We start from the raw sequence: 22388 nt of genomic DNA on the forward strand, positions 1-22388 counted from the left end.
ATGACATGTGCTTATCTAGACCTCTAAAAGGTGTGTACAAAGTTTAGTGGTGATTCTTGAAATTTCAAGTCAGTCTGACTTGTAGGGTCAATTCAATTTAATAACAGCTCCACCATGTGGTTGGTATATTTGTCAGAAAGCACTGGCAAGACAGTAGGGGGGCATGCTTTGACAAATTTTCACCCTTTTGTGTGCAGTGCTTACGGAGTGTCCTCATTTTTGGCACATGACTGTACACGTGAGAAATGTCTCTCATCTCCCTGTCAGGAAGTCACTCGCGGTCTCCTGCAACTTGATGTTTTACAGTAAATGTTATCATCCTACTGGAGGCCCCGTTCTCAAGTTTGCTTGTTGGTATCTACTGTGCCGGCTAAAGCAAAGCGTTCTGTCATTGTGGTCGGCAGCGGTTGCCTGAAGAGGAATGATGAGGCGATAATGGCAGCTGTGTCAACTATAACACGGAGTGCTTACATCAGCACTGGAGTGGAGGACAATTGGAATTTTCTCAATGTGCTTCCCAGGTAAAATAGTATTTAAAGAAAAGCTTCAAGTAAGAAAAGTGACTTATCTACATGTACTTTTTTGCTGTCTCTGCAGTATTGCCAGTCAAGTAGCTGCACTTGATCTTAGAGGTAAACCAGGAGTGGACGCTATCAGAGAGAACCCACCTAAGGTTCTAGTCTTTATAGGAGCTGGTGCTGGCTGCATTACCCGCAAAGATCCCCCAAAGGACAGCTTCATAATTTATCAAGGTCGGCTATTTTACCTCTCAGCAGCAGTTAAGCTCTCTCATTCTATAGGTTGCTGGATCGTTCCTGGGGAAAAAAAAGAGGTTGACATAGGGAAATATTTTTCAAAAGTCATTATAATCCTCAATCCCTTCGTACAGTAGATGAAAAATAGAAAGGAATTCTGTAGAAAGCACTGGTATACTTTGGCTCAGTTCAGTACGATTCACATAATTAGTACGATTCACATAACTTGTGCATTTCCATTGTGAATGGTACAAAATATTCAACTTGAACTGCTCTGCTCCTTTGTTTAGGTACCGTTAGGGTACACTTTAGTACACTTGTAGAGGGTAGCATTCAGCCCACTGCTGTGCGTTGATTGGTGGAATTAACTGAGTGACAAGAAAAGTTAAAGCACCATTAAACACCTCAGTTAAAGTTACATAAAAAAAAAGATTTGTTGTTTAGCTGTTAGGCAGATGTTAAATTTGAATACAGTTTTTGAATACTTTGGTTTTTGTTATTAATGTGTTGCAAACGAGGCGACAAAAACAGAAATGTACAAAAACCTAGGCAAAATCCATTCCAGACACCCAAAAATATTAACAAAAAATACATTTTATAGCGATTAATTATTGTTTTACATGCGTAAAATAATCATAATAAATAACAAATGGATGGAACTTATTGTTGGTGCGCACTCTTTATTAGTAGTATTATTATTCAATATTGTTTCTCACCTTTAGTGCTGGTACTCACTTTTTTTGGCCCCATGGTGGGTTATTTAGCAGTTGCACTCAATACAAAATTTACAGGGTTAGAGAGAAGGGTGCTTTATTTGGGCCAGAGGGGTCCAAAGTGCCGCCCGGGGGCCATTTACGGCCCGCTGCTGTTTTTTTGTTGGCGCGCGGCACATTCTAAAAATATAATTTAACAAGGTAACTAAAAATAAAACAACAGCAAAAATTAAAAAATCTGCTGTAATTTTATAAGATTAAATTCAAAATATAAAAGTGGTAATCTAAATGAAAAAGTCGTAATTCTGTGATAATAATGTAATATTATGAAGACAAATAATGACATTTTAGTTGCATAAAGAAAAAAAGAAAACAATTTTTAAAGTCGCAATAGTATGAGAAAGAAACAAAACAACAAAAAAGTTGTAATTTTTGGTAAATTATGTGTGGAAAAAGTTATAATTTTACAGGAATATAGTCAAAATATTATTGCAATAATTCATAATTACAAAAAAGGTACAAGAGGAAAGCTGAAATAGTTGGAAAATTTTAACAAAACAGCCGTAATTTTACAGGAATAAAGTCAAAATATTCAAAGAAAAGGTCATATTCTAAAGAGAAAAAAAGTCACAATTTTACGGAAACGTATTAATAATATTGATAAATTACAATAATACATATAATACATTAAAATTAATACAATTGAAAAATAATGTCATTTTAGTAGCATAGAGTTGAAATACTAAAGAAAGAATACATCAACAAGCATTAGATGCAAACATACGCCACCTTGGCTGCATTCAGATCAAATAGTGAATAAGCGACAGTCGTCTAAAAGGGGTTAGGAAATAATGTTGATAATCACAGAGGAAGGATTCAAACCTCTGTTTTTTGTTTTGAGCACACTACACTGTACTGTGTTTACTGTATTTACTTCCGTTACGGAATTACACTGTCTCACTGGTATGGTCTGATGTCACACTACTTTCTTAGGTGACGCAGCGATCTGTGCTCCTTGTTTAGCCTCCCAAGTCGCCATGGTGACATAGGTCCGCCAATGGCTGTGATATCATACTTCCCGGAGCTGCGTGTACTGAGAAATGTAGCACCTATGTGAACACAGAGGGCTGAGGGCTATGCACAGTAGCTGTGACTCATCCAAGCCAAGCCAAGAAGGACAGGAAGATCATTATTGATGAGTATTTGAGGTGAGGCACATCCAGGTAGCCCTATTTTGAGTTAAAAAAATTTAAAAAATCTATGAAAAAGTGTATTTTTGTGTCATTTAGGCTTGATGGAGTGACACCCCCCCTTGATAAAGTAGAATACTAATGGATGATGATGATACTGAGGAAGCCGACTACCTTAAGTAGTCGAAGGTCAGCTGTTGTCAACCTTCAAATGTTTCTAGAAGGGAAGGAGCCACTGCCAAAGCTTATAGTTCCAATTTTGCTTATTACGTGGGCCTTTTGGTCAAGGTTTATGTCTTTTTCAGACTTTGCTCATTAGTCCTTTAGTCCGACCACAGTCTGGAGAACATCTTCATGTGACAGGTGTGCTGCTAGATCTCCATTTCCAGGATGTGTCAAACATTTACATGTGTGCAAATTTTAAATCTGCTCTCATTCGTTCACAGGTCAGTTACGCACAGCCTCTCCGGTGATGGACAAGGGTGTGAAAGAGAAAGCTCAAGAAGGGGATGTGCCTGCTACATGCTGAATGAATGTGCAACTAAGGCAGAGGATTGCCATCAAGAAATGACAAACGAGATCTTGTAACACAGGGGCGTCCAAAGTGCGGCCCAGGGACATCAGCAGTAATTTTACAAGAATAAAGTAAAAATATTAAGAAAAAACGGCACAGTCGTCCATTTATAGCACTTAATTGGTTCCAGACCCGATTGCGAAAAATGAATTTCTGCAATATAGGATTCTACGATAATAAATGAAATATTTTTGTACTTGGAGCATAGAAAAGCTGTATATGACTTTCTAAATATGGTTTTTAACATTATTAGAGCCCTGTAGACATGAAATAACACCCCTATAGTCACCTTTACATTTCTATTATTTATTATTTACACCACACTGAAAATCTTATGCTGCAGGCACTCAAGACAGCCGCGAGCTAGAGAGCTAATTTAGTCGAATTTAGTCGAAAGTCAAATTTATTTCTTCTAAACTTAAGAAGCCAAAAACTTACCACTTCCACACAAAATGGGAGAATTTTTTTTTACTCTCTCCTGTCAGACATGCCATGGTTGACTTCATGACTTAATGCACTGTTAAGGTAATGTAATGTAAGATAATGTCTCAGGAGCTGTCCACACAAAAACGTTTTCAGGTCAAAACCGCAGAGTATTTTATCGTTTATGTCTCTCATCCATGAGGAACCGGCATTGTTGGTGCCCTGTAATTGTATTTTTTGAAAACGGCTTTCAGAGTGAGAAAATCTGAGAACACCAGCTCGTCGTTTCTGTATAGACAAGCAATCCGCTCTTCTTGACGTCAGCGACCCGTCTCTTTCACATGACCAGAAGTGAGCGTTGACGACAAGCCACCATAATATATGAATATTTCCAGTGTTATGACTCACCGCAGTCGACATTTTCCCAGTATTTTCTTGTCTCATATTCCCAAAATGACGCACATGTACTTCCACTTTTTCATAAGTCTAGACAAGCCTTTGAATCCAGAGGACGAGGGACTTATGCACGTGTTCTTTCTTCTTCTATAGTATGGTGTGTCACATGGTTGCTTCTGCGTGTTTGTTTACAGCGCCACAAGTAGGTGTGCCTTGTGTGTTACAAGGTTTTCACCCAGTGATCCGTTCTCAGCTGGATGCAACTATTTACTAATCCGGCACAGTGTGGACGCAATTTTTTTCCAACCCGGCAAACAAAATCCCGGGAACATCCTGTGTGGACAGGGCCTAAATGTTTTGTGCCATTACTGCCATCTAGAGACCAGAATACTACATTTCATTTGTATTCCAATATGTTTTGAGTAATAATAGAGCATAGTCTACCGCAAAAAAGCAATCATTTATTAATTAATATCTGAAAAACCGTGATATAGCGAGGGAGCGATAATCATATTGCGAGGGATGACTGTAATCTAATGAGAATTACTCCTAATTTTACTAGAATAATGTCCTAATATTGTGAGGAAAAAGAACATTTTAGTAGAATAAAGTTATGAAAGAAAATAGTTTGCTTTGTTTTTTAAGTTGTAATGTTACGAGAAACAAACAAAACAAAATACAGCTGTCGTTTTTGGAAAATTTGGTTGGGGGCAAAAGTTATTATATTATGAGAATAAAGTAATAATATTACGAGAAGAAATAATAATATAAATAATATAACCAGAATAAAGTCATAATATTAAGAAACTCAAATTTACAAAATGAAAGGAGAAACTGAATGGGGAAAAAAACAGTTGTAATTTTATAAAAATAAAGTCAAAATATTAAGAGAAAAAAGTGATATTCTAACCAGAAAAAAGCTGCAATTTTACGAGAATAAACTCATAATATTATGAGGAGGAATAATGCAATTTTAGTAGCATGAGTGTTGAAATATTAAATAAAAACATGTTTTCTTAAAAGTCGCACTAATATGAGAAACAAACAAAACAAAATAAAAAACATCATTTTTGGAAAATTTGGTTGGGGAAAAAGTTATTATATTATGAGAAAAAAGTAATAATATTACGAGAAGAAAATTAACAAGAAGAAAGTAGAAATCGACACAAAAGTAAAAAAAAAACAAAAAAACATCAGAAATGGGAAAAAAGTTAAAATTAAAAAGATTAATAAAGTCTTTTTAGTAGCATAGAGTTGAAATATTAAATAAAAACATTATATTTTTTTAAAAGTTGTACTATTATGAGAAACAAAACAAAATTAGATGGGGAAAGAGTGACAATATTACGGGAATAAACTTAAAATATTATTGGAATAAAATCTAATAGTAATAGGCTTTTTCACCTACAGTATTTTATGTCACCAAGCTGAGATGCGCTTTATCTTGAAATATATATAACTTCATGGCATATCTACTTGTGTTGCTTTACAAAGTATCAAAGTGGCAAAGTTGCATCCTTTCATTTTTAACTGTGTGGCCCTTGATGTAAAAAGTTTGGACACCCCTGCTGTAACAGAAATGTATTCATTCAATATAATATTTCCTCTGCATCATCTGGAGTTTCAAAGCATTTCAATCCTATTGAGGTTGTCTGAGAAGACGTTTTGCTTCTCATCCGAGCAGGCTTCATCAGTTCATGCTCTAGTAGATTTGACAGCGCTCATCTGACTAGATAGGACACACCTTCTTTCATTTCTGGGCATGCCTCTTACCTTTGAGGATCAACACTCTGGATCCTGCACTAACCCCTCAGACTACAGCTGTCCTATCTAGTCAGACTTGAGCTGTCCTACTTGGTCTTTGAGCATGAACTGACGCAACCTGCTCGAGTGGGAGGGGAAACATCTTCTAAGACAACCTACACAGTCCAGTTGTGATCGATTCAATGCACTGAGAATACTGTATACAGTGGAACCAACTACAGTAATCCCTCTATCCCTTCATCGTGGTTAATTGGTTCCAGACCCGACCTGCGAAGTAGGATGACAGTAGTGTAGATTAAGGTATTTATAAATAAAATATTCTATAGTTAGAGCATACAAAACCAGTTTACGGCCCTCTAAATACAATTTTAAACAATATTAGAGCCCTCTAGACATGAAATAACACCCCTATGGTCACTTTCACACTTGTATTACCATATTTAGTAGACATAAGAGAAAAGAAGCCATTTAAAACTTACGTGTGCTGCTGTAAATGTGTTCCAGTGCTAGGGGCTCTGAATGGGGGGTAGGGGGCAGACAAGAAGCGACGTCAAGGGTTCAGAGTTGAGTTTTACCTTAGTGTGGGTTACAGCCGTAACAGTAGCCTGTGTTAGGGATTATTGTGTTGTGAGATCATTCAAACTTGCAATAAAAGCTCATTGTTCTATGGCAATCAAGTCTGATGCTTGTGTCTCACCCAACAATACAGTAACATTACTGACACCTAGTGACCAGTGCAGAATACTACCTATCATCACAATGTCCTTCAATGTTTCGCCCGATTGCCTTATATTTGTATTTTACTTAATTTAGACATTATTATGCTTAAAAAATACTTAATCTAGGTGTAAAATTCTACTAATTGGCTGTATTCAACCACGAAACAGTATGATTTATTAATTAATATTAATATTTTTGAAAAACCATGAAAGAGTGAAGCCGTGAAATTCGAAGCGTGAAGTGGCGAGAGATTACTGTATTGGATTAACCTTGTAGACAAGGGGTGGCCATTACGTCGATTGCGAGCTACCGGTAGATCGCCAAGGTAGTTTGGGTCGATTGCGTAAACGTCACTTTGTTGTTGTTATATGACATCAGTCAGCTGACATTAAGCGCCCCTCCTGATTCACGCTTGCTCCCCCGCAGCGTTTCAAGCTACAAACGAAGATGCAACTTTCATCTTTATTATTCTGATTATGGATAAACTAACTCTGCGGTCTATATAATATGTCTATATAACAAAAGTTATCTGTTCACTTGTAGCGGCTAGTTACGTAGAAAAAAAGTGTATTGTTGACTAGCTTTGCTTCAGGTCATTAACTCTACTACAGAAATCAGTGTTTTCTACACGTTCGCTTCTTAAGCTATTATTTCACGATGAAATTAAAAATGTGCCCATTGGTGAAACCTTTTCAATGTGTTGCCTTGACTTCGGCTGCATTGTCTTTTGCGTAATCATTTTAAATTCTTGTATTATGGCTAATGTTTGATAGCAAATGCTAACTGGATGTAATACATGAACTGTGTGCCCTCATGAACGTTACATAGCTAATGTGACTGACATATTATCAGTACTCAGGTTATGTACACAATTATTTAGGAGTTATGTATAATTGTCTTTATTTCCATAGTGAAGTGAATTATGATAGCAACTACTTTCATTACCTGTAAACTTTGAAAATGTGAATGTGAAATACTAATCATTAATATTTACAATATAATTTCAGAGTTTACTTGTTATATTTTGTATATGTTATATGTTTTATAGAAAGAGGTAGATCATTTTGACTTGTACTTACATTCTGAGAAAGTGCGTGCACTCCTGATATACATGTATATCGTATATAAATACCTACTCATTTTTTTTTAAATAAATATAGTAAATATATATACTTTCTATATTTATAGTAGTGGGTAGATCTTTGGGGCTTGGTCATTTTAAAAGTAGCTCGCAGGCTAAAAAAGTGTGAGCACCCCTGGTGTAGACATTTTCTCATTAGTGACAGGCCACAAATGTGAATTTAAGCCATCTTTGATGCACTTTCACACCTATTTGTGTACAATTTTTGGAGGTCTGACCAAATCTGTGAAAATATCCTGTGCACAATTTTGTATACAACGTTGTCATGTTTACATTTGTATTGTTTTCATTTTCCTGTATCATGTAATCATTTTTAATATTATATCAGTTTTCAGCAGAAATCATGGTGAATCAGACAGATACTTTTATTACTCTGAATCATTGCAGAACAGGAGTCAAGTGTAACATTTTTGAAGAAAAAGTTAAAAATGTCAATGATGCAGGGGCGCAATGGATGGAGCTGCTGTTGTGTTTTGGTACCTGACACGTGGTCCATCATCAGTGCACAGCCAGTATGAATGTGGCAGCAGGGCAGATTACACACTCTCACAGAGATGAATTAGCTGTACTTCAGGTGGATTTTTCACCGACACTGCCAGGACCTCTCTGCACACATGTGTACTAAATGTAGAAAATGTCAACGACACTGTCACACTTTTTGTTTGACTTGTACACAGTGGGGTCTTCTAAGAAAGTTGAATTTCCAATATGGTTGGAGAGGTTGTCGTTGTCGAGCGGGTTGTTGTCATGTCCCCGCAGTGCCTGTAGTGGTGCTGTGAGGGAGTCTGCTGTGGATCTGACAAAATCCTTAGCAGCCTACCTACTGCCTATAATTTGATCGAGCGCTTATTTTACATGCATCCGAAAATGAAGCTATACTGAGCCCAATGAAGATCACTTGTGTTATTCTATCTCGGATATCGATGCACGGATAGCCTAGCTGATCGTAATAGACATTTCGGCCGTCTATCTGGAGCGAATACCGTACAAGGGCCCATACCAGTTGAAGGTAAGCGAGCTCCTCCACATCCTCGACCTTGATTTATGCCCATGCCGTGTAGCGTAGACTGTAGCCAGCGCGGGGACTACCACTCGAGGCCGCTGCCAACTGGAGCTAAAGGGCCTCTTCCGCCCATTTATTTTTCGGGATATTTTAGTCTCTATTTTGCCAAATAAAATCGCTGCGTCGACTTGGGATATAAACATATCTTTAAATATTGCTTAATGTGTCGTTACGTTACCATGTGAATCACTAATAATATATTTTAAACTCGACCCTCGACTACAGGCCTTAGATTAAAACGAAGCCCTTTTGTTACAAGTTGTAGGTTGCAAATATCAAACGATTATGTGCAAATAAAATGTGACATAGTTTGAATGATTTGTAATGTTCCGTTCACGCTGACGTAAAAAAATAAAATGTATTTATGCACCTTTTAGCAATGTCGCCATTTGTGGAGGTTTCCGTTTCCTGGTTAGCTACCGCCTACTAATTTGTGTTTTTAGCTTCCGTAGCTAGTTAGCTAACGATTATGGTGAGTTGATATAGCGAGTCTAGTGGTTAAAAAAATAACCAGTGGCTAAAATATGTGGATAATGTGAATGTGAATAAAGACATAGGTGGCCGTCATACCTAGTTACGTCCACTCTAGCGCCAAACAAAGTTTCGAAACTGTTCATCTAACTACATGCTAATATTGACAAGTTAGCTTCCACGGACACAGACGTTTCCATGTATATAGTTATAATAACAATCATTGATCAATAACATGAGCATACTAGCCTTTTTTTTTAAAACCCTCACGTATGTGCCTTATGCGTATTTAGTTATCGGAAGAACCGTGCCGCCTTCAGTTTCAGCCAGAAACCACTTAAAAGTCAATGATGGTATGAATTCTGATTTATTAAGTGACCTGGAGCTCAATGTTTACATTAACTAAAACTTCACACGCATATTGATGGATGTTTTGACGGCTAGCACTTTGAGATTACTCATTTTTACTATATATTTGCTTTATTAAACGTGTACTTGCAAACCGGTACATATATACAAGTACATGCCTTCTGCATTAATTTAGGTCATTTCTTTCAAATTCCATTCACCTCCATCAAACAGCAAATAAGTGTGGTATGGTTGCCACTTTTCTCCACTGTGTTAGTGGTATTTAAACAATAATACAGTATGGGTTGATGTAGTTGACACTGAAGCATTGAATTTACGCTGCACAAGCATATTACCTTTTGATACCTGCCTTTCCAAAAGACTACATTATGTCCTCTTAAGATGTATGTGCACACATGGTCATACCCTCATTTTGAAGCGTTAGTAATGGAATTTTCTCTTTTCCCTGACTTTATCCCATCAGCTGATGTTGTCAAGGACAAGAGTCACGTGATGTATGAAGGCAAACACATACACTTCTCCGAGGTGGACAATAAGCCCTTGTGCTCATACAGCCCAAAGCTCTGCAAGCAACGCAGACTCAATGGCTACGCTTTCTGCATCCGACACGTTCTGGAGGATAAGACGGCCCCGTTCAAGCAGTGTGAATACGTGGCCAAGTACAACAGTCAGCGGTGTACCAACCCCATCCCAAAGTCAGAGGACCGCAGGTGTGTAAACCTGCTTGTGTTGTGCTCCGTAGTCATATAATGTTCATCAAATACAGTGCACGTTTGTACGTTGAAGGTGTGAAACTGTTTTAACAGGTACTGCAACAGCCACCTGCAGGTCCTTGGCTTCATTCCCAAGAAGGAACGCAAGAAGAAACATGACGCTTTGGAAGAAATGCGTTCCCGGGCACACCTGGAGTCGGTGGCTCTCAACATAACAGTGCCGTCTTTACCTCTGAAAGCTTCCAACGGTCTAAACGAACTTCCACCATCTCCCCCTTGTGCGCGTCTGTTAGCCCTTTCCGATGGAGAACTCCTGGACCCGTTTGCCTTTTACGAGGGCGACACAGACGGGGAAGAAATAGGCCCCCCTCGGAAAAGCAGCACCATCAAGAAGAAATTGCAGAGTCGGCTGGTGCTGAACCAGAAATTCTGCCAGGACACGGACCGTTTCCAGACACCCTCTGAGCACTTTAGTCCCTCCCCTGTCCCCCGCGTCCACCCTCCGTCACCTCTCAGCACGCACCCCCCACGGCAGCAGTCAGGTCTTCTCCAGCCGTCCCAACAGCAGGGTCTATTATGCAATCCACCACCTCCTCAGACGGTCAACTTTTTGCCTCCAGGGATACCTGCTAATGCAACACCCAGTCCGGCGCACCCTTCGGGGCCATCGCTCGGCAGGAAAACACCTTTTGCTTCCAGTCACATGGTCATCATGCGGCCCGCCTCCTACTCGCCTTCGGCCCGCTGTCTGGCCAGGTTGCAACATCTGGTACAGCTCTGCACCAAGAGACACCAGGAATATGGAGATCTTTTTCCCCATTTAGGTGCTTCATTGTCATTTATCCACCACCACTCTTAAACATACAGTCAAAAGTTTGGACACACTTTCTCATTCTATAGCACATGTGTCAAACTCGTGCCCTGGAGGGCCGAGACGCTGCAGGTTTTCTCTCCAACCAGTTTCTTCAGCAGGTGATTTAATTGATGAGCTCCTTCCCTCAAACTGAAGGTGTCGATCATTAAAATCACCTGCTTTAGTGACTGGCTGGAAAAAAAACCTGCAGTGTCTCGGCCCTCCATGGCACGAGTTTGACACCCCTGTTCTACAGCATGAGCAAGTGTGTCTAACTTTTGAGTGATACTGCATGTCTGTTTATCGGTGACATAGTGTTTATTTTATACTTTGTTTGTTTTTTGTTTTTTTTTAGATGTTATGCTCTTAAACTCCATTGTAAGCTTCAGCTTTACAGATGCCATGTCTGCTCTGCAAGCAGTGTCAGTCATAGTAAAGGCAGTTAGAGCCAAAAGGAGGCGTCCATTTAACGGTGCATATGCCAGCAATATGACGTGGCGTCTATTAGAGTGGAGGCTGAAATTTGAGGAAATACAGTAGACCTCCTCATATCACGAGTGTTACGCTCCAGGACCACCAGCGAATGGCTAAAACCCGAGGGTAATTGATAAAAAGGCCCATAAAATGTCAATTTTGACCTACGGCTCGCTCCCCACCCCTCCAAACCCGCCTGCTAGCTTGATGTTGACATTCTCTGATTTCGAATCAAAGATCAATTTTGATTTTCAAATCAAAGACTAGATTCGGCTCCAGATTTAAAGTATAAAATGTATTGGGTACTCAACAGTGATGAATGATAATGTAAAATGAGCCATGAACAGATGGAGCCGAAACTATGGTGTGTTTAAGGACCGCCGAAAAAAGTGTGAAACACTTAAAGAAAATACATTATCAGTGATGCATAAAGACAAACGTAAAAATTGTGGGCTTTTTTTTTTTTTTCTTCCAACAGTGGTTCATGTATGCTGTTCATACATCATGTATGCTATTTGACCAGTATTATCATGTGTTTATAAATTAAAATAATAAATTAAATTAATGAAAAAATAAATAAAAATAAAATTATTATTAATTTGTAACTTTTTATATTTCATTATTAACTTTAATAATTATTTAAAAAGGGAAAAAAAAAACTTACGTTGGTCTGGATGAATTTTGCGGAAAAAACAGTCCATTTTCAGAGGGAAAAAAAAAAATTGGGGGGGCTTTTTTGCATGAACGTTTTCTAACAGGCTCTCTTCCAGGATTGGACTGGTCAGAAGACAGCGCTGATAGTGATGATGAAGAAGATGAAGCTGAAAGATTTGTTCCTGGCCTGAGCTCTTGGAGACCACCGAACGGGTCAGCTAGAGAAACATTAACACACATACACACACATCCACCAGACCTCTTTCTTCACGTTGGCGATTGTCTCCTAAAACAGGCTGGAGGAAGACCGGGGCTCCTCCCGTAGAACACGGCTACTGCGGCTTTGCTCGTACCTGCAGAAGAAGTACAAGCACATGTGCAGGCAGGAGAGGGCAAGTATCCGCCAAAAGAGATACCGTTATGCCTTCCGCAAAGCCTTGCTGCACGCTGCCAGTAAAAACCCCGATTGTGCCGGGCAGTTGATCCAGGAGTTGCACACTTCCTCTCACAGGACATCAAGGTAACAACTTGGAATAGTTAGTTTTTTTTAGCAAGTTCTATATTGAACTATACAGAGTATGAAAACAGAAACCACTGTACCTGTGTATGTGTGAACATAGCCATTAAAACAATTTACAAAAGGTCTCACTCATGAGGCATTGTCCTGATATTTAGACATGATTGACATTTTTTTTTGGTGCTTGTTTTTAGTGCTGGATCAGAACATCACCACAGTGGCTCTCCTCCAAGACGGCACAGCGCAGACACAGGGACGTGTACGGGCACAACAAAGGGACAGGCCTGCAACAACAGAGCGCTGCCCTTTACCAAACACTGTTTTCAGCGTATCCTTTGAACGTGAACTGCACTGCATTGATTTGCTTCCTTAGGTCGAACATGTGGTCCGATACAGTTAGCTGCTGGAACATCCCCACCACAAGCTCCCCTTACCCCCTCCATTTTTTTATTCCTTTATTGTTCTCATCAGACATTCTGCTGAATCGCTCCCAGCAGCTGTTTGCAAGCTGCACAGCCAAATTCGCAGATGGTCAGCAGTGCTCCATTCCCGTGTTTGATATCACGCACCAGACACCGCTCTGCGAAGAGCATGCCAAAAAGATGGTATGTTCAAGGTGCATCTTTTGTGATGTCTTGAGCGCGTCTTTATTTTGTCTCAAAAATTGTCTCCCCAGGATAACTTCCTACGCGGGGACGGCAATCGACGGGTGCAACAACAACACCACCACCACCACCACCAGCAGCAGCAGCACCAGCGTAGGCCACGCAAAAAGACCAAACCACCGGCACTCACCAAAAAACACAAGAAGAGGAGAGGGCCGAGGAGGCCTCAGAAACCCATTCCTCCCGCGCTGCCTCAGGGGAACCTGGGAATGCCGCCGATGAGCCTTGCCATGTCCTCACAGGCCAGCATCAGGTGTGCTAGAAAGGAGAACATTCCATACTGCAGGGGTGACCAAACTTTTTTTCAGTGAGGGCCACATACAAAAAAATTCAAAAAAAATTAAAATTCAAATTCCAAAAAAATGAAAGGAACTATATTAATATTATGACTTCCCACAATATTTTGACTTTATTCCCATATTATAACTTTTCCCCAACCTAAATGTTCCAGAAATGACAACTTTATTTTATTTGTTTCTCATATGACTTTTAAAGAACATATTTTTCTTTAGTATTTCAACTCTATGCTACTAAAATAACAGTATTTTTCCTCATAATATTCAGTTTATTCTTGTAAAATTGCGACTTTTCCTCATTAGAATACACTAAGTCCCAACTAACAAACACAATTGGTTCCAGACGACCGTTTTTATGTCGAATTTTTCTTAAGTAGGGGAAAAGGTAATATTACCAATGATATAAGTACTACATGTAAGTGTATACTGTACATATACAGTATATGCGTATGTATATAATGTATGTAAATATGAGTTTGGATGCAGTAGTAATATTAATGAGGATAATTAATGAAAAAAACAATAATAAAAATGATATAATACGTAATGATAAATGTTATTTACCTTTGAAGAGGAGTGGTCGAGCATACGTCGTTGGTAGTGGAGGAGGAGTTATAGGAAAAAAAGGACAAATCGTTGTCATCGTTAGACTCTTTTAAAAGAGGTAGTGTTCTGTGGGTGGTGTACAATTAAGCAGGCCTATTAACTCTTCATAAACTTTAATCACACGCTCTGTCCTGGTTGTATCTTAGAGCTACAATGTAGCTTTCTCTCTCCTCCCCTCCTCCTCCTCTTGTTCTCCCACTGTTGGTCCCATTAGCAGTGTCACAGTGCCCTCTGCTGGTCAAGCATGTAGCAGTATAAATATGTATTTATAAGGCAAAACACATGAAAATATAGACTAGTCTGCTTGTGTTTATATCTCCAAAAGTTCGCACGTCGGATGTTCGTTAGTAGGTGACTTAGTGTACAATCTTTTTCTCTTAATATTTTGACTTCATCCTTGTAAAAATTAGTTATTTTTTCCATTTCTGATGGATTTTTTTTTTTTCCAATTTATGACTTTATTCCCATAATATTTTGACTTTATAACATTTTCAGCAACCTAATTTTCCAAAGAATTGCAACTTTATTCATTATTTTGTTTCTCATAATATTACGACTATTTTTTCTTGAATATTACAACTTTGGCCTATTAAAATGAAGTTATTTTCCCTCATACTATGGCATTATTCTCATAAAATTACAACTTTTTCTTGTTAGATTTCAACTTTTTTCTCTTAATATTTTGACTTTATTATTGCAGAATTACGGCTGATTTTTCCATTTTTGCTGCTGTTCGCTTTATTGTTAAATTATATTTTTTGAATGTGCTGCAGGTCCCAAATGGCCCCAGGACCACACATTGACACCCCTGTTGTACTTCATTCACACGTGGGCATGTGTGTCGTGCGCCGCTTTTAACATCAATCTGTTGTTCGGCAGGAGCCCCTCCACTCCAGAACTGAGTACGGACGAGCTCCCAGACGACATCGCCAATGAAATGGAAGACATTCCCAACGACCTGGAGCTCAACCAGGAGGATTTTTCTGATGTCCTACCCAGGCTACCGGATGACCTTCAGGATTTTGACCTGTTTGAAGGTCATCTAACAAGTTTGTTCTGGTTTAACAAAAGCTGTGCTTCCGCTAAGTAGTAAATTCTGGTTCAGTTTGAGATGTTGGTACAGTACGGTGGGATCAGTAACAGCCACTTTAGGCTCACTTCTGTGGTTTTAAAGATTTGAAAAGGTCACAAAATGTTAAACCCAGCCCATATTCAGCATCCTTTAGTTAAGTGGCGGTGCGGTATCGCTTGTGTAGGATGGAGGTGAACACGCTGCTGTGCATCGATTAATCCAGTAATCGGTTATCGTTTAGTTTTTGTAATTTGCCATGCCACGTGCATGTATTTTCTTAAAAAATGAAAAAATATTCCCATAGGGAATATTGTAAATCCAATTAATCCATTCCAGGGCACCCAAAATATTAATCAAAACTACATATTATAGAGAATAATGAAGGGCAAACAGACTAGTTTGTTACATGCTACAGATGTCCCGATCTGATATTGATATCAGGCTGATATCAGTAGAAAAAAAACAATATTGGCCTGCATCTCAACTCTGATATTGGCGCTCTTGATACAAGCAGTCGTTTTCAGACTCCGCCCTAGCATGGCTATCCAGCAGTATCCAAAGAGCAGGTGTAATGTTAGCCAAGTAGCACTAGAAAGACACTGCAGCTGAGTACAAAACATTTTTATGCACAAGTTTTCCGTGCTGGTACAGTGCTGGGGAAGTTTAATACGACCAACTTCGTCGCAAATATGAAGCAGCATCATACGGAAAACTCCCGCAGGATGGCAAAAAGTCATTAGCTATAACAGAAAAGAGCGAGCCCTTGTCGGTGGTGAGTGACGCCGGGTTTAACGTTTCATTGAGCACCTGGATCCTCGCTATACAGTATTATTCCTAGCTGCCACTACATTGTGGATAAAACTACACCCCTTACAGTTTGTCATACCTACTGTTGCTGACTGTTGTTCTCTGTTTGAGTAATATCACTTGATCAAGTCTTTTCTAACATTCCACACTACAAAATAAGTCGTAAAATGTATGTATGATACGTGTTGATATCAGATAAATATCAGTATCGGCCGATATCCAAGGTTGCAATATCGGTATCGTATCAGAAGTTAAAAACTTATATCATGCAGTATTGTACAAAAACCAAGGCAAAATTTTGTCAAAAGTTTGGCTATACAGTAATCTCTCCTTTATCACGGTTAATTGGTCCCAGACGCGGCCGTGATAAGTGAATTTCCGCAAAGTAGGATTCCTTATTTATACATTAAATATTTTTGGAGTTATAGCACAGAAAACTATAGAAAATAAGACATACTATAGACATGCACATTATCATTGGGAAAGTTTTTATTTTACTTTCTGTTCTGTTCTGCATTATTATCTCATCAATGTAACATTATTGACACCTAGCGGCCAGTGTAAAATACTACATATCACATATTTGAATGAGTCTTCTGAATGCTTTACATTTGTATTTTCGTTCATTTAGCCACTTTTATGCTTAAATGCTTAATTTAGGCCAAAAAATGTAAAATTAGCTTAAATGTGTGTGTGTTTTTTTTTGTTTTTTTTTTACTAATAGGTTGTAGTCAACCACGAAACAAGACAAGAATGGAATGGTTGTGCTGTGTTTTAGGGCCACTATGATGACGTAAACTCCTGGTATTTATGTTGGTTAGGTGATGCCTGAAGTGTACTGTTTGGTGCAATGGTGGGCTTACGTTGTTTGTTTGTGCAGGTAAGAACGGAGAGCTGCTGCCCACCACTGAAGAGGCCGAGGAGCTGGTGCGTGCTCTGCAGGCCATGGGGTCCTACCCGGACTCCTTGGTGTGCCTGACCTCCATAGGAGACCTCACCTCGTCAGAAGGAGTGGACCACCGAGCCATGGCCGTCTTTCCCGGCGCAGTGCAGCCGGGGGGCATGGGGGACATCCTCAGCAGTCGCATCCCAAGTGAGAACTTTCCCAGCCTGGAGTTAGAGGACAATCTACTGCAGTCCACCGGGGGCCACTTCCCTCCCTCACCGCCATCTCAGCCCACAGACTTACCCCGAACATTATCCACTTCTTCGGCCGCTCCCCCCACCACCTCGCTGCTCACTCAGGCCGCGGCGCGGCTGTTTCCCCGCGCACACCCTCCAAACATCAAGTCGGAAGTGATGACGTCGTCGCCACAAGGCGGCCGCTACAGCGAGCACGTGCCGTCCCCGTACAGCGACCAAATACCTTCGCCCCACGCCAGCCCCTTCCACACGGACGCCCCCCTCCTTCTGGAGGTGCCTCTCAGCGGCGTGCCGGAGCCCCCGCGCTCTTCTTGGAGCAACCTCCCGCTCGCCGATCCGACCCAGTTTGGGAATCTCATCGGATCAGAAAGTCATCTCATATCCACCTCCCTCTCCACTCCACCTGCCACCACCCACTCTGTGACGCTGCAGCAGCCCATGGCGGCACTCTCAGCCATGCCTCAGAGCGGCCTGACTGGCTTAGCCGTGCCCCCGGCGCCGCTGCCACCGTCGTCGACCATGCTCCCCCCCACCTCCTCGCACGACCCCCTGACATCCGTGCTGCCCAAACTGCAACTCCCCCAGTTCAGCGCGGCCTTCGGCCACCAGTTGGCCTGCCACAGCGGCATCCCCAACGACGTGCAGCCCAGCCACAGCTCCACGGCGCCCCCAGCCGGCTTCTCCATCGTTGGCGCTGGCGCAAGTGCCAACGGCGCGGCGACACCTTTCACGCAGAGCAACTGAACGTAGACTCACTCCTCCTCCCACCTGGAACCCGCCCACCTCGGCGCCATGTGGTAACGGTGCACTATTTGATCATGACTTTGCACAACCTCATCACCATTTTCTCTTTTTAGCAGCCAGACAGTCTAGAAGATTCAGTCCGCTTGTTTGATGCCTTGTGATTTTGTCAGGCGGGGGCGGAATTGGTGGGGCGCGGGGCGGGGGGTTACAGTCAGTGATGTAATTAGAGGTGAAGAAGGATGGCAACTGACCGGAGTACATCTGCCTGTTTCATTCCTGAGCAACGTCACCATCTTTTAATTTCACGAGCGCACGTGACTATGTGGCACGCAATCTCTGATCTCGACGCGGTCATGAATTCACCAAAATCCTTTTAAAACTCTTTTTTATATTGTGTATGCTGTATATGTGCTCATTTATTGCTTCTTCTTCTTATAAATGTCTGACCTCACCGTTGGTTGTGCGACTGAGCTGCCCAGTACACACACACACACACACACACACACACACAGGTTACTGAATACTAAAGCAATAAACACATTGACGTCAGCATTGCATTGCACTGCAGGATGTTTTATTGGTCAGGTCACATGTAGCTTCACCTGGTGTTGTTGATCAGGTGTTTTTTTTTTTTGTTTGTTTTTTTACCCCGCCCACTTCTGTACTGTCCTCACACATTCTTTTTATTTTTTACATTGTGTAACGGATGCCGGCTAGTTTGGCTGTGCAATGTGTAAACTTCACTAGAGTTGCAACAATTAATCGGTTCTTTTTTTTTTAATGTAAAAATTCTCTGATTTCAGCCTCTCAAATGCGAATATTTTTTAATTTCCTTAGTTATCCATGAAAACAGACCTATTATCTTGTTTTGTGTTTTAGGCGAAACAAGATATTCACAAATATCAGCTTTGACTTTGAAAGACATTGATCAACACGTTTGTGTATTTTCTAATATGTGTCGGTCCACACCGCTAACGTTTGTGTTTGGTTCACATGTATATCAAATATTCATATATTAGGACCGTCTAGGGCCCTAACTGATTCATCAAAACAAGCTTTAAGGAAGCAGCCAGGCTCAAAGCAGCGACCACACGTCCACACACAATCAGAGCTAAAGGGACTGTACGTAACTCGCTCCAATGGCTTAAAAAAAAAAAAATCTAAATAAATATAAGAACATGGCCGCCAACTAGCATATGGAATGTACTGGACTAAAACGGGGCTGACTGTCCAAAGTGCAGCCCAGGGGTCATTTAAGGTCTGTGGTTGCTTAGTTTTTTGGGGTTTTTTTATATTAGCCCTTGGCACAATCTAAAAATATGATGAAACAAGGAAACTTGAAAAAATACAGTGGCAGTAGTTTTATGTAATATGGGGAAGAGAAAGATTAAAGTTGCAATTTTTGGAAAATTAGGTTGGGAAGAAATTATTACAATAGAGTCCAAATATTACGAGAAAAAAATATTTTTAAAAAACCCAGCAAAAACGTGTAATTTCAGAAAAAAAAGGTTGATACTAATATGCTTTGTTACCGATAAAGCTGAGATGCAGGCTGTTTTTTTAATTTCTTATTTCTTCTGCATACCTAGATGGGATTGTTTAGCAAAATGTAAAAGTGGCCCCTGCATCTTCGGACTTTTCAGTATTCGGCCCTCGGTGGAAAACGTTTGGACACCATGGGTCTAAAAAAAAAAAATATCGATTTTTTTTCTTTTTTCTGCACAATGATGAATTAAACGGAATAAAAATCAATAGAAATTTTCGTTCGGCCCGAATATGGAGAGTCATTGTGTGGTTACGCTAGGCTATTCATTCAATGATAGCTAACGTTAGTAGCTAAACTTAGCCAAATCAACAAAGGTAACCAAGGCTGTAACCGATTATTTTCTTAGCCGATCAATCTGAAGCTTGTATGGATTAATCGCTGAGGGCCTAGATGGACCAAATCGATATGAATCACAAACTGTTAGTCGTTTAAACACAAAGATAATAGGTCTGCTTGGATGAATGCCAAAGGAAATTTAAAAAACATTCACATTTGAGAGGCTGAAATCAGAGGATATTTACGTTTGTAAATCAAAAACTATGAATCGAACACCAAAACGATGGTCGATTCATTGAATACTCAGTTAATCGTTGATTAACAAGTGTGTGTGTTACATCTTATGTACGCAAAGCAGGAAGAGGCGGGATACAATGCCATTCGTACATTGGGATGTTGGTGTTGGCGGAATCTGCAGCATACAGTTCTTTTAATTCGAGCAACGCTAGCCTCAAGCTGTCAACTCGTCACCTAAGCGCAGCTCTTCAGGTGTCGGGGAGTGTGGTTTTACTCCGTCACACTGTTGCGCGATAAAATCTTGTTTGTGTCAACTTCGCAAGTTCTTTGCATCGAAACCTTTCGTCTCCTACCAGGCAGTTGTAGCACCATGCTGAAGGCTAATGTGTTATGTATGCATTTACTACAAGAGCGCAGTTTTTTTTTAAGCCGATTTTATACATAAATAATATAAAAATAAATAAATAATGCAAAATCCGGATTTTAATTGGTAGAAAAAGAGACGTCTTCAAACGGCAGGGCAGCGATGGCTCTTTGGGTAGATATATCAGGCGTTGTTGTGTATTGCGTGTCTAGAGTAGCGGTCTCTATCCTGGGGGTTTGTGGGTGAATTCTTGAGTAGCAAAACAGCGGGAATAGTTGCCATGTATTCAGTGGAACGTGTAGAACGTAGAGCAAGTTTTTGAATCAAACGGGTCGTTGGACTCCATGGGTGACAGGGATGGATGGATGGATTGATGTCTTGTTTGCCGTGCGCGTCGTCATTTAATCGTGGAAGTGTTCTGATGAAGACTATTTTTTTATAACCCCAGGAGAGATTGCAGATGAATATTAGACAAGTCCAAGGTATAAAACATAGGAATATATGCATTTCTTTTTAGTGTTGTACTTCAACATAGATTTTGCACAGAACAGAAAGGATTTAAGCCTGCCGTGTTTCACGTTTCATGTCTGTCCTGCTTTGCTTTTTTTTCTTTTTTAAATTCTCAATTTGGCTGGCATGCTCATGAAATGATCCGACGTCATCAACTCACAGATTTCCAGCTGTGAGAAGGCTCGGTTCCAGAGACGCCTGGCTTCCCAGTTGACTGCAGTGTTATTACATTAACTAAAAAGCATAAATGTTTGCGTTAGTGAGGTAATACTGCTGTAGCCATGTCTAGCATGAGTAGTCACTGCGCCACAACTTTCCTGACTTCGATGAAGAACAAAAAAGCAACTGTGTATTTTGAGAGATGGCTGACAAATTCCATATTCATTGAATGTACCGTTTTTTTGGTTTTGAAAAGCTACAGATTAGCGAAATTGAGTCACCTTTTGTTATCGGTCCGCGTTTGTTTGTCTAAGGTATTTTTTGTATACAAAGGTTTACATTTTTATGTCTATTTTTCTTGTGTACAAGTTATGTAATATGTGTACAAACACTGTATGTAATATCTGTATATAGTGTGAGAAATGGGATCTTTTGTTTTTGGATGTATAAATAAAACTTGCTGTGAGGTATTTGCTGACACAAAAAAAAAACTAGTGGTTGTTTTAACCAGAGATACCTCTGCTCTGCATCGGCTGAGAATGATCCTCTTGGCCTGCTTCCTCCTGGTTGGGAGAGGCGTGTGGACTCCAATGACAGAGTGTATTTTGTCAACCACAACACGGTGGGAAGACACCCGCACTCAAGGGAAATTCATTCAAGTGAATTCATTTGTTCCGAGGTCAAACTGTCCCATCGTGAATCTGGGTTCCACTGTAAAAGAAAATGTTTTACAAAAAAAAATTACAGTACGCCCCTACAACGTAAATAATCCGTTCCGAGAACCTTTGTTATAAGGTTTTTACGTTATACGAAGCGTAAAATACATGTAAATAGCTTAATCCGTTCCAAGATCTTCCCAAACTCACCCCTTTGGCCCTTCAAAATATTCAAAGTCCACCAAATATGGTGGGAAAATATAAGAAAATGGTAGCATAAACGTAGTAGAGTAACATTCCAATATAAAATAAGGTAATAAATAAGATTACTGTAAATGAATAAAACTGAAAAACAAAAACAATCTTACCGTTCACGAGATGTCTTGATCAGGAGCACGCAAGTGGAGAGTACGAGGAGAAGGAGGAGGAGGACTAGTCTGAGTCGAAACGCGACTCAAACAGTCTAAGAGTCAGCTGGTCTCACAGACAAATGCACACGCACTACATGATAATGCTG

The 22388-nt window shown here is 40.2% G+C and overlaps 1 protein-coding gene across 1 annotated transcript; it reads left to right on the forward strand.

Moving 5' to 3' along the window:
- The first annotated feature begins 8227 nt into the window (after positions 1-8227).
- LOC129187973 (INO80 complex subunit D) lies at positions 8228-21705 on the forward strand. The gene is made up of 10 exons (XM_054787853.1): positions 8228-8685; positions 10043-10289; positions 10386-11116; positions 12390-12486; positions 12569-12793; positions 12985-13118; positions 13262-13395; positions 13467-13708; positions 15237-15394; positions 17117-21705. Exons 2-10 carry the CDS (start codon positions 10072-10074, stop codon positions 18121-18123), a joined length of 2946 nt encoding a protein of 981 aa, XP_054643828.1. The 5' UTR covers positions 8228-8685; positions 10043-10071; the 3' UTR covers positions 18124-21705.
- Positions 21706-22388: the final 683 nt, after the last annotated feature.

The sequence above is a fragment of the Dunckerocampus dactyliophorus genome, chromosome 9 (genome assembly GCF_027744805.1).
Source record: "Dunckerocampus dactyliophorus isolate RoL2022-P2 chromosome 9, RoL_Ddac_1.1, whole genome shotgun sequence".
Classification (NCBI taxonomy): Eukaryota; Metazoa; Chordata; class Actinopteri; order Syngnathiformes; family Syngnathidae; genus Dunckerocampus; species Dunckerocampus dactyliophorus.

Excerpts from the sequence above, each read along its gene's own strand:
- LOC129187973 (XM_054787853.1), top strand. The coding sequence starts at position 10,072 with ATGTATGAAGGCAAACACATACACTTCTCCGAGGTGGACAATAAGCCC. Across the intron at positions 11,117-12,389 it reads AGATCTTTTTCCCCATTTAG|GATTGGACTGGTCAGAAGAC; the intron begins GTGCTTCATTGT and ends GCTCTCTTCCAG. Across the intron at positions 13,119-13,261 it reads TACCAAACACTGTTTTCAGC|ACATTCTGCTGAATCGCTCC; the intron begins GTATCCTTTGAA and ends TGTTCTCATCAG.